At 40.6% G+C, this 13,065-nt stretch overlaps 1 protein-coding gene across 4 annotated transcripts in view; it reads left to right on the plus strand.

Moving 5' to 3' along the window:
- Positions 1-10,091, plus strand: part of LOC116160999 (solute carrier family 26 member 6-like) — a 33,608-nt gene extending 23,517 nt beyond the window's left edge. For 3 of the 4 annotated variants that reach the window (XM_031474168.1, XM_031474169.1, XM_031474170.1), the window contains exons 2-12: positions 2,349-2,461; positions 2,509-2,669; positions 2,716-2,982; positions 3,030-3,194; positions 8,383-8,487; positions 8,538-8,671; positions 8,724-8,886; positions 8,933-9,109; positions 9,159-9,431; positions 9,479-9,794; positions 9,842-10,091. In XM_031474168.1, the coding sequence (XP_031330028.1) occupies positions 2,349-2,461; positions 2,509-2,669; positions 2,716-2,982; positions 3,030-3,194; positions 8,383-8,487; positions 8,538-8,671; positions 8,724-8,886; positions 8,933-9,109; positions 9,159-9,431; positions 9,479-9,794; positions 9,842-9,978 (2,011 nt within the window). In that variant the 3' untranslated portion in view covers positions 9,979-10,091. Of the gene's footprint in view, positions 1-2,139; positions 2,296-2,348; positions 2,462-2,508; positions 2,670-2,715; positions 2,983-3,029; positions 3,195-8,382; positions 8,488-8,537; positions 8,672-8,723; positions 8,887-8,932; positions 9,110-9,158; positions 9,432-9,478; positions 9,795-9,841 lie in introns of those variants that run through there. The other variant, XM_031474171.1, reaches the window with a different exon arrangement.
- Positions 10,092-13,065: the final 2,974 nt, after the last annotated feature.

Raw genomic sequence — 13,065 nt, forward strand, 5'->3', positions numbered from 1 at the left:
TCTCTTGGCTTCCGTTTTAGGTGGCAACGTAATACTGGGGGTCTGTGGTGTATGGAATACCCCACAGTGAAACAAAATCATATGACCCTTTCCCTACAATCATGAAATTATACGCGCGAAGATCTCGTAGAATACTAGAAGGTATTCCTCACCCGCCATACCCCCCGGTATGACGTTTTCTTTCGAAATACGCTAAGCTATAATACTCTAAGGGGGTAGTATAATAAAGACCATAAAGTCTTCTTTTCTTGGATTCCGTTTTTAGGTGGAACGTAATACCTGGGGGTCTGGGGAGTATGGAAAACCCTGCAGTGAAACAAAGTCATATGACCCTGTCCCTGCAATCATGAAATCCTACGCAAGGATATTTCGTAAAATACTGAGAGGCGGGAGGGAGGTGGGTTCTATATCCCTTTGATCCCCTGGTGTTGTGTTTTTTCCCCGAAATATGCCCTGAACCCTTTCGACATACTTAAAAAAACCCATCGAATATTCCTTCCTTGGTGTCCTTTCTTGTGCGAGAACGTAATAGCGGGGGTCTGGGAGATATGAACTGCTCCCCAGTAAATAAAAAATCAAATAACCCTACCCAATACAATCATGAAAACATGAATCTTTCTTTCTTTGAGAGTACATCTTCAATTTTCTTCTCTTAAAGTGCCAAAATTGAAGTTATCTTGGAGTCTCGTTAAACTGAGAGCCTTGAAATGTCAACAAAAATCCTTTCTTTGCCCCTATTGCCCCATTCATCCAATTGGAGAAGCTTGTAGGCACATCTTCGACTTCCACTGTATTCGTTGCAATTTTAAAAAAGTCTACAACAGCAAATCTTCAATTTTGTTCTTTTAAAGTGCCAAAAAATTGAAGTCTCGCGAACTTCTGAGGCTTAAAATCCTTTAGTCGCGCCCATTGCTTCATTAATCCAAATGCAGAAACTTTTAGACGCATCTCCTGCTTCCTCTGCATCCGTTTGAATTTTAAAGGGGTCTGCAGCAATATATCTCTTAAAGTGCCAAAAATCCGGTCATTTTGGAGGCTCGCTAACCTGAAAGACTCGCAATGGCAAACAAAGATGTCCATTAACCTAGCAGAGCAAGGTCAGCAGAACACAATCAAACATATTGCATAATTAGGTGCTAATTAGGTGCTAATTAACAACCCTATTCCCGAATTAAATGCTCCTTTTTTTTAAATTACTACATGTTCTGCCAGGTTCATAATATGAGCTCAGCAGAGCACTACCTCAAAAAAACCAAAAAAATGAAAAGTGAACTAACTATAATTAGGTGCTAATTAGGTGCTAATTAAGTGTCCTATCCTCGAATTAAATGCTCCTTTTTTTAAAATTATTACATGTTCTGCCAGCTTCATATGAGCTAAGCAGAGCACTACCTCAAAAAACCAAGAAAATGAAAAGTGAACTAACTATAATTAGGTGCTAATTAGGTGCTAATTAAGTGTCCTATCCTCGAATTAAATGCTTTTTTTTTAATTATTACATGTTCTGCCAGGTTCATATGAGCTCAGCAGAGCACTACCTCAAAAAACCAAGAAAATGAAAAGTGAACTAACTATAATTAGGCGCTAATTAAGTGCCTCTTCGGCGTACCTACCGCTTAAAAAAGACGGCTAATTAGACATGAATCGTCGATGGAAATTGCAATATGACAAATATCAGCCGAGACTTAAAGAAACGATACACTTCAATTATGGAAAATGCAAATGGCGGTACTTACAATAAAAAAGAAAAAAAAACGCAATTATATCCTCCTACGGAGTTAGAGGCTAATTTAACCACTAATTATTCCAACAATATATTGAGCGACCTATTCAAAAGATACGAGGATCTTTCAACAAAATATACCGTGAACACTAATAATGCTTGTAATGAAAAAGATATACTGCTTACCATGCCTCGAAATCCATTCTTGATTCTAACACGTGCTTTCAAACCCTCAGGCGAAATACTTTTTGGGAGAGAATATGCGTTTACTCCCAACACCGGTTGACATTGACACCTGTCAGGTCACGGCGTTTGCGTGTCAAAGATAAAGGTACGTAGATACGTTTGCGACCACCTCGCTATCATTTGACCCAAATTCCGCATTCCAAAATAAACAGATGACTAACCGGCTTATCAGTGGCTATTAGTGAACCTAATCGCTCGGCGCTAATCGATGAGGAACTCGTCATGTCACATTGTAGACAGATGCGGTATTAGTCTAACCTCGCACCGCACAGGATGGGTACGGAAAAAGAGCCTTTACTTTTACGAACGACCACTTACCTGATGAGGTTGTCTTCGGTTTCGGAAATTGCGATTTTTAACATTTTGGTTTTGGTTGCAGTGGTATGGAAGATGAGAGGTTCGTGACCCAAGCAGCCTTACACGTTCAGCGCCCTGTGTACCAGACGGAAGAGCTCAACGAGGTGACCACCTATCAGTACAGAACGCCGGATCGTAAGTGATTTCGGGCTTTGGTCGCCGGTTTAGGTTGATTTTTGTAGTTAGAAGGACGGTGCAGAAGAAGTTCGCCTCGTGCAAGGCGAAATCGTGCATTTTCAATACTGTTCCGATTTTGAAATGGTTGCCTCGCTACAATTGGCGGAAGAACATCGCGGGAGATTTGGCGAGTGGACTTACCATAGCGATCATGCATATACCACAGGTGAGTGCTCCAAGAGGACGAACCTGGACTGATTCGCCCTTTTCAGGGGATGGCCTACGCTCTCTTGGGCAACCTGCCACCAATCACCGGTCTATACATGGCGTTCTTTCCGGTCTTGGTCTACGTCCTGTTCGGCACCTCCAGGCATGTCTCAATGGGTACGTTCGCTGTGGTCTGCCTAATGACTGGAAAGGTAGTCTCGGAATACTCCAACGATGGCACCAGCGCCAATGCGACGGACTTCAACGAAGACTTTTATTACACTCCAATGCAGGTCGCAACCACTGTAACCTTCACCGTGGCAGCATTTCAGGTGAACCCCGAAGACTCCACGCCCTAAATTCAGGTCTTTAATTTCAGATGTTGATGTACATATTTAGATTAGGAATCGTCACCACGTTGCTGTCCGAAACTTTGGTGAACGCATTCACGTGCGCCTCCGCCTTCCACGTCGCCACCTCGCAGCTGAAGGACCTCTTCGGTCTCGTCTTGCCGAAACGCAAGGGAATATTCGCCTTAGTTTTCGTAAGTAAAATTCCGCGTGGCAAAGGTCATTTGCGTCAATTTATTGATTTGTGTACTACTAATTCGATCGACTGATAAAACGAATTAATCCGCTTTTTTCTCTTACTTGGTACGAGGTAGTGATGGGGCCCCTAACTCTATACGGAAGTTTACAAAAGTCACTAAATCACTCTACGCTGGATCCCCTTAGGTCGGGGGCCCACGAGCACGTGCTTGCTCTGCTTGTACGCAAATCCGGCCCTGGGCGGTACAGGTGTGAATGACCCTTTCAGATTTCAAAATAATGGATTACTTGTGACCAAGCACATGATGATGTGACGTCAAGTAGCAGTCACATGAATGTTACAAATAATTAGATATCCGATTGAGATATCTCCCAACACATAAACAACTATATTTAGAGCCTCTATGATTTTTTTCCCCAGTCGAATGGAAGATGCCGTAATTCCTCCTCTTTACATTTACAAAGTTAGAACCTGATGAATTTTCTATTCGTCTTTTCCTCATTTTTAATCTTCGATTGCTAAATTGGAAAATAAACGCTTTAGGAACTCATGCATAATTGAATATAAGAAACTCTAGAATTCCGGAATTCGATTTACGAATTTGGAAATTTCTTTATTTTTGGGTTTGCGAGATTCTTATTTTTCACGATTGAGAAATTCAAAGAAGAGATCCATAAGTTTTGACTTCTAAAAGAGTTGATGGGATTCCAGAATTTGATTTTCGAATTTGTAAATTTCTTCATTTTTGAGTTTTTTGAGATTAGAACAGAATGCATTTCTTAACTACCGACTTTTGGACTTTGTTGTAAGAATTGCTAGAATTCCGAAATTCGAATTTTGAATTTGTAAATTGCTTCATTTCTTAGTTTGCCGATTTTTCCACGGTTGCGAAATTTAAAAAAAAAATTGAACTGGATGCCTTTTGTAATTTTTGCCCGTAACAGGACAGAAGGCGATCCATAATTTTTGACTTTACATAAGGAATTCAAGAGATCAATTTTCACACTTGTACATTTCGTCGTGTTTTTGAGATTTTTGGGAAATAAAAAAATTAGGAATGAATGAGTCTCATAATTACTGCCCATGGATGGACAGTTTGCTGAAAGAATTGCTATAATTTCGGAATTCGATTTTTTAAATTTTGTAAATGGGGTAATTTGGGCTAAAAAAAATGCCCCCCCCCCCCCCAATTTTGACGGAAATACTCGTTTTCAAGCACCAGGAATTCGAAACAAATAAAATCTCTACAATGTCGGTTCGTCGGTTCGTCTGTACTCTCACTTCCAGCCAAACGGCTAAACCGTTTGGAACCAAATTTGGTACACATATTCTTAGTCAGGGGCAGAGTCGCACGTGTGTGTCAAATTAACAAAAAAAACTATTAATTTTTGAAGTCTTTCCATATTATGGCTAAACTATTGCATCGTCAGGGTGGTATCTGTGCTAGCCACAGCAAATTTTTGAGTTTGCGGAGGCTTTAGTCGCATAGGGACTATGACATCCAGAGAGCTACATACGATTTTTTGGTATGTACTACCTTTTCCTTGCGTAAGTGTTCTTTATTTCTAACAGAGCAAGGTCAGCAGAACACAATCAAACGTATTGCATAATTAGGTGCTAATTAAGTGCCCTATTCCCGAATTAAATGCTCCTTTTTTAAATTATGATATGTTCTTTTAAGTTTATATGAACTCAGCAGATCACTACCTTAAAAAACAAAGAAAAGCGAACTAACTAATAATTAGGTGCCAATTATGGTGCTAATTAAGTGTCTTATTCCCAAATTAAATGCTCCTTTTTTTATATTATGACATATTTTGCCAGGTTCGGCCCGTGTAGCGCAGTTCAGTGGAAGCTCGACTGCGGTACAGGGTCCCTGGTTCGAATCCGGGTTCGGGCATGGATATTTGTAAATGTATAGGGGGTTGGGTTGGTAGAGCAGCCTCGGCTGAAACCCCGCCCACTTAAAAATAAAGGCAAAATAAAATATGAACCCAACAAAGCGTTACCTTAAAAATCCAATAAAATGGAAGGTGACCTAACTAATAATTAGGAGCGGATTAGGTGCCCTGTTTTTAAACTCTGTGCTCTGCCTTTTTTTGTTTAGTTTTACTTCTGCTATGTGTTTGCAAAAACATGTCGTCAAGTGTTAGTGAAATACATATCATTATTACTTCCCAGGAAGTAAAAATAAAAAAAAGTAGGAGCACAGAATTTGAAAACAGGGCACTTAAATTAGCACCTAATCAGCACCTAATTATTAGTTATTTCACGTTTTATTTTCTTGATTTTGTAAGGTAGGGCTGTGCTGATTTCATATGAACCTCGCAGAACATGTCGTAATTTAAAAAAAGGGAGCATTTAATGCGTGAATAGGGCACTTAATTACCACCTAATTAGGACCTAATTATTAGTTAGTTCAGTTTTCATTTAATTGGTTTTCTAAGGTAGTGCCCTGGTGAGTTCATAATATTAACCATGTCCATGAACCTAAGAGCAAGGTCAGAAGAACACAATCAAACGTATTGCATAATTAGGTGCTAATTAGGTGTTAATTAAGTGCCCTATTCCCGAATTAAATGCTCCTTTTTTTAATTTATGACATGTTCTTTCAAGTTCATATGAACCTTAAAAAACAAGGAAAGCGAAAAGTGAACTAACTAACAGTTAGGTGCTAATTATGTGCTATTTAAGTGCCTTATTCCCAAATTAAATTCGTCTTATTTCTAAATTATGACATTCTGCCAGGTTCATATGAACTCAACAAAGCGCTACCTTAAAAAACAAATAAAATGGAAAGTGACCTAACTAATAATTAGGTGCTGATTAGGTGCTAATTAAGTGTCCTGTATTCAAATTCTGTGCTTCGACTTTTTTTGTTTAGTTTTAGTTCTATGTGTTTACAAAAACATGTCGTGGAGTGTTAGTGATAATACAATATACATATCATTATTACTTCCCAGAAAGTAAAATTAAAAAAAAAGTAGGAGCGCAGAATTTGAAAATAGGGCACTTAATTAGCACCTAATCAGCACCTAATTATTAGTTATTTCACTTTCCATTTTTTTGATTTATAAGGTAGGGCTGTGCTGAGTGCATATGAACCTCGCAGAACATGTAATTTAAATAAAGGAGCATTTAAATCGAGAATAGGGCATTTAGTTAGCACCTAATTATTAGTTAGTTCACTCTTCATTTTCTTGATTTTTTAATGTAGTGCTTTGGTGAATTCATATGAACCATGTCCATGAACCTGGGAGCAAGGTCAGAAGAACACAATCAAACGTATTTCATAATTAGGTGCTAATTAGGTGCTAATTAAGTGCCCTATTCCCGAATTAAATACTCCTTTTTTAAAATTATGATATGTTCTTTCAAGTTCATATGAACTCAGCAGATCACTACCTTAAAGAATAGTGAACTAACTAACAGTAAAGTGCGAATTATGTGCTAATTAAGTGCCTTATTCCCAAATTAAATGCTCCTTTTTTCTTTAAATTATGACATTCTGCAGGTTCGGGAAACTCAACAAAGCGCTACCTTAAAAACAAATAAATTGGAAAGTGACTTAACTAATAATTAGGTGCTGATTAGGTGCTAATTAAGTGCCCTGTTGTCAAATTCTGTGCTCCGCTTCTTTTTGTTTAGTTTTACTTCTGCTATGTGGTTACAAAGACATGTCGTCAAGTGTTACTGATATACATATCATTATTACTTCCCAGAAAGTAAAAATTAAAAAAAGTAGGAGCACAGAATTTGAAAACAGAGCACTTAATTAGCACCTAATCAGCACCTAATTATTAGTGATTTCACTTTTCATTTTCTTGGTTTTAAGGTAGTGTTTTGGTGAGTTCAGACAGACGAATCCCTCTTTCCTGTGGAATATGCTAAGATGGCTCAGACTCTCATAATAGTATTAGTTTTTAGAGAAGAGCACACGTATCCCTCTTTCCTGTGGAATACACTAACATACCAGAACGTATCAAGGGGGCGAAGGGGGGGATCTGGGAGCCATGGAAAACCCCCTTAGCAGAATTTAATGTATTTCACAATTACTACTCATGGATGCACAGACGGTAATAATTTTAAACTTTTCTGTTTTCAAATTTTTGAAAATTTTTTCATCTTCATCATGTCTGCGGAGATTTTCGGTTTCTAAGACCGCGCAATTCATAAAAAATTACAGCGCGTTATTGTCCAATATTGCATTGCTGGCAAAACGGAAATTCGTTCGACAAATTTGTGGAATTCTGGAATTTGCTTTTGGAATATTTAAATATCTTGAATTTTTAAGTTGGCGGAGAATTTCGGGGTCTACGATCGCGGAATTCACTCACAATTAGAACAAGTTTCAAAATCTGGACAAAAGGAAAGTTATAATTTGAATCTTTCCCGAGAAAAATTTCGGAAATTCTGGAATTCTCTTTTGAAATATTGAAATTTCTGGAATTTTTATGTTGGCGGACAATTTCGGGGTCTACAATCGCATAATTCACTCACAATTAGAATAAGTTTCAAATTCTGGACAAAGGGAAAGCTATAATTTGAATCTTTCCCGAGAACAATTTCGGGAATTCTGGAATTCTCTTTTGGAATATTGAAATTTCTTAATTTTTTATTTTACGGTGATTTTCATATTTCTAAGATTTCGAAATTCAGGAAATGTGTTCCATAATTGTAGTCCATTATACCGAATTTCCAGAATTGCGGAATTCGATTTTCGAATTTTGAAATTAATTCTTGATATTTTTTATTTACGGAGGTATTTTCTAGCGATTACGAAATTCAACAAAAATAAAACTTGTATAATCGCAATCCAAAGCTGACCAAAGGCAGTGCCGTAATTTCTATTTTTAATTGAAGTTTCAAAATTCAGGAATAAACTCTTAGTGTTAATATGAATTAAATTTTATTTTAAAAATGAAGAAATTAGAGAATTCCAAAAGCTTTAGAAGTTCGGGTCCTCAATTTTTATACATTTTGGGACGGCTGAAATTGAGTGCCTCAAAAATTTAGAAACTCCAAAAGCTCGGAGTAACATTTTAGAACTGCGGTGTTGCCGCTGATTCAAACAGAAGTGTCATTTACAAATTGTAAATCTCTAGAACGTTTTGAATTAAGTAGCCCCCCCCCCCCCTCCTCCAAGCGTAGTACCTTTGAAACGAATTTGCTTCTTTTTTTAGACAATTTATGATGTTGCCCGTTCACTCCCCGATGCAAAAGTGGCCGCCATTGTTATATCGTGCGTTTTTATCACCGTCATGGTCATCAACAACGAAATCCTGAAGGTAAGTCTCCGCCCAGTTTGCATCGAGCGACTAGCCACGAGTCATTTTAGCCACTGCTCGCGAAAAAGACGAAGATTCCGTTCCCGATTGAATTAGCTGCCGTCGTCATCGGCACCGGCCTCTCCTACGGGTTTCACATGAAGGAGAACTACGGACTAAACGTCGTTGGAAATGTGCCAACGGGGTAAGTGCCGATCACTCACGGTCCATGTTTGGAGTAACCAGTTCGTTTGCAGGCTACCGCTTCCGGACCTTCCATCGATTTCTTTGGTGCCAACGATAGCCATGGAGGCGTTTATTATAACGATGGTCTCGTATACCATCACGATGTCGATGGCGCTGATCGTCGCCCAGAAGGCGCGTTACGAAGTTGATGCCAACCAGGAGCTGCTGGCGCTCGTAAGAGTTTAAAGTTCGCGATGCGCGATACTGAGGAAGCTTGTAGAGTTTCAGCAATTTCTTCGGCTCGTTCTTCTCGTGCATGCCAATTACCGCCTCACTTTCGCGGACCATGATCCAGCAGACGGTTGGAGGTGTAACGCAGCTGGCCTCGGTGGTGTCGTGCGTGATCATCCTCGCCGTGTTGCTCTGGATTGGCCCGGTCTTCGAAAGCCTGCCCAGGGTGAGTTCGTCCTTGAGAAGTCTTCCAGCTGATTTTGCAACCGTTTCAGTGCGTTTTGGCGAGCATTATCGTGGTCGCACTCAAGTCGATGCTAATCCAGTTCGTCTCGCTGAAGAAGTACTGGGCGTTGAGTAAGTGGGACGCGACGGTTTGGATAGTAACATTTTTCACCACCACCATTATCAGTATTGACTACGGCTTACTGGCTGGGATTCTCATATCGCTCTTCAGCATCTTCATCCAGGCACAGAAACCGTACTCGTGCCTGCTGGGGGTAGTGCCGAACACCGATCTCTACCTGGACGTCAAGCACTACAAGGGGGTACGCCTTGGGAACTTCAAGCACGCTCTCTACTTTGTCACTTTCAGATTCAGGAGATGAGCGGAATTAAGATTTTCCATTACAGCGGCAGCTTAAACTTCGCCTCCAATGGCGCGTTCAAGTCGATGCTGTTCAAGCGGACCGGCTTCGATCCCATGAAGTTACTCACGGCGAAAAAGAAAGACCTGGAGCTCACCCAGGACTCCCTTACCAGGTCAGAGGGCGAGGAGCTACTGACCAGATGCATTATACTCGACTTCGCCGCTTTGACATACATCGATCCGTCGGGCGTCGAAACTTTGCGATCACTCATCGAACAATACCGACAGATTGACGTCGCGATGTATATCTGCTCGTGTTCGGGTAAGCTCGTGTTCACTTACGAACGTCTAATAACCTTCGTACTGCAGAAAGCGTCTTTGAAACGTTAAAGAAGTGCGACAGTTACGACGGGAAGAGTTGTCGATTCGTGATATTTCCGACAATACACGACGCCGTGCTGTTTAGCCAATCGTGTTCGAAGCAGAAAGACGGCTGTAACACGTGACGTTGCCTTAGCCAAAGAATAAATGATATTATTTATTTTGTGTAAATTATGCAAACCTGTTAGAACATTTTTCATTGATGTTTGTTAATAAATTGTTTATTTTTACTGTTAAAGGCGATGTGTACAATCATTTTCTGGTAAACGGTGGCTGTGCTACACCTAATCAGGAGTTATTGTCCTGTGGAGACGATCTCCAACATTTCCCTCATAATTTCATAGCGTATGCATGCGGACTATGCCGAATCTGTTCTCTGATTTAGAGGAGGAAAAGTTTTTGGACCTGGGGAGAATATGGTGGTGCCACGAAAAGGTGTCCCCATAAGGTAATCCTGACCCTCTGACGCCGTGACCAGCTTGTTCCTACTTTCCTTTGCCGGCGAGGAATGTATTCATCTGTAACAATAAAAGGGAAACGTTTTCGGACCTGGGGAAAGGTTTCATAGGTTCACAGGGTTTTTTTGAACCTGGAAGATGATCTCTCCTGTGGCACGACAGTCATTTCGTTTCATTCTGGCTTAAGTGGACAATGTCTAACCTGTTTTTGACAGCCCTTCGCGAATGAGCTGAAATTGTTGGAACCAGTGATGATAAACAGGGTAAAATTTGAACCTGGGGATGATCTGGTAAGTGGTACCGCAAAACATCATTCTTGACAATGGTGGTGATGGCGGTGATAAACAGAGGAACTTTTTAAACCTGACGGAAGACCACTTTGGTCTTTGGTGGTAAGCGTCGTCACCGTAACCAAATTCTTGCTCATGGCCCAACCTGATGTTACCTGTTTTCGAACGAATGTAAATTTTTTGAAGCAAAGAAGGTAACCAGAGAGACTTTTTGAACCTGGGGAAGATTTTATTGGTTGTATAGCCCAACGTCGGCACCGTCACCTAATTCTTGAGCGTGGTGACCATGTCTAAACTGTTTTTCCCTTCCTTCACGAACGAGTTACATTTTCTGAACCAGAGGCGATAAACAGAGGGCACATTGAATCTGGGGGAAGTTCTTGTTGGCCGATCTCGTTAAACTTTGACACCGTAACTTAATCTTGACCATAGTGACTATGTAAAACCTATGGTTCCCTGCTTTTTCGACCGAGTACAAATTCTCTGAATTAAGAGACGCTAAACAGAGAAATTTTTTAAACCTGGGTGAGGAACTTGTTGTCTGTATCGCTAAAGGTTGACACTGTCACCTAATTTTTGACCACGGTGATCATGTCCAGCCTCTTTTTCCCTGCTTTCACAAACGAGCTTAAATTATCTGAACCAGAGACAGTAAGCCGGGAAACTTTTTGAACCTGGGGGAAGATCATGTTGCCTGTATCGCTAAAGGTTGGCACTGTCCCCTAATTTTTGACCATGGTAATCATGTCCAACCTCTTTTTCCCTGCTTTCACAAACGAGCTTAAATTATCTGAACCAGATACAATAAACAGGGGCACTTTTTGAACCTGGGGGAAGATCATGTTGCCTGTATCGCTAAAGGTTGGCACTGTCACCTAATTTTTGACCATGGCGATCATGTCCAACCTCTTTTTCCTGCTTTCACAAACGAGCTTAAATTATTTGAACCAGAGACAATAAGAAGGGAAACTTTTTGAACCTGGGGGAAGATCTTGTTGCCTGTATCGCTAAAGGTTGGCTCTGTGACCTAATTTTTGACCATGGTGATCATGTCCAACCTCTTTTTCCTGCTTTCACAAACGAGCTTAAATTATCTGAACCGGAGACAATAAGCAGAGAAACTTTTTGAACCTGGGGGAAGATCATGTTGCCTGTATCGCTAAAGGTTGGCACTGTCACCTAATTTTTGACCATGGCGATCATGTGCAACCTCTTTTTCCCTGCTTTCACAAACGAGTTTAAATTATCTGAACCAGAGACAATAAGCAGGGAAACTTTTTGAACCTGGAGGAAGATCTTGTTGCCTGTATCGCTGAAGGTTGGCACTGTAACCTAATTTCTGACCATGGCGATCATGTGCAACCGCTTTTTCCCTGTTTTCACAAACGAGTTTAAATTATCCGAACCAGATACAATAAACAGGGGCACTTTTTGAACCTGGGGGAAGATCTTGTTGCCTGTATCGCTAAAGGTTGGCACTGTCCCCTAATTTTTGACCATGGTAATCATGTCCAACCTCTTTTTCCCTGCTTTCACAAACGAGCTTAAATTATCTGAACCAGATACAATAAACAGGGACACTTTTTGAACCTGGGGGAAGATCATGTTGCCTGTATCGCTAAAGGTTGGCACTGTCACCTAATTTTTGACCATGGCGATCATGTCCAACCTCTTTTTCCTGCTTTCACAAACGAGCTTAAATTATCTGAACCAGAGACAATAAGAAGGGAAACTTTTTGAACCTGGGGGAAGATCTTGTTGCCTGTATCGCTAAAGGTTGGCTCTGTGACCTAATTTTTGACCATGGTGATCATGTCCAACCTCTTTTTCCTGCTTTCACAAACGAGCTTAAATTATCTGAACCAGAAACAGTGAGCAGGGAAACTTTTTGAACCTGGGGGAAGAACTTGTTGGATGTTTCGCTAAGCTTCGCGATCACGGTAACCACGTCTGAACTGTCTCTCTTTGCTTTTCCGAACCATTTCAAATTTTCTGAACCTGAGACGATAAACAGAAAACCTGTTTGAACCTGGGGGAAGAACTAGTTGGCTCTTTCTCTAAACGTTGACACCGTAACCAAATTTTTGGCCATGGTGACCATGTCCAACCTGTTTTTCCTTGCTTTTACGAACGAGTTTAATTTCGAACGCCTGTTAGAACCTGGAAGATCTACCTGTCCCGCTAAACGTCGTCACTGTTACCATGGTGACTATATCTCCAACTTGATTTTCCTGCTATTACGGGCGTTTAAAATTTTTGGAACCTGAGGCGAGGAGAAGCCTCGGAACCTGGGAATGATCTACTTGGTGATACCGTTAAATGCGACACCGTGCCCTAATTCTTGACCATGGTGACGATTATGGACAATCCCTGTTGACGCGGATGAAATTAAACTTTCAGAACCCGTGTCGGTAAACAAGGGAACTTTTAGACCTGGGGAAAACTGTTCGGTGGCCTCGGTCAC

The sequence above is a fragment of the Photinus pyralis genome, unplaced genomic scaffold (assembly GCF_008802855.1).
Source record: "Photinus pyralis isolate 1611_PpyrPB1 unplaced genomic scaffold, Ppyr1.3 Ppyr1.4_LG10, whole genome shotgun sequence".
Taxonomy (NCBI): Eukaryota; Metazoa; Arthropoda; class Insecta; order Coleoptera; family Lampyridae; genus Photinus; species Photinus pyralis.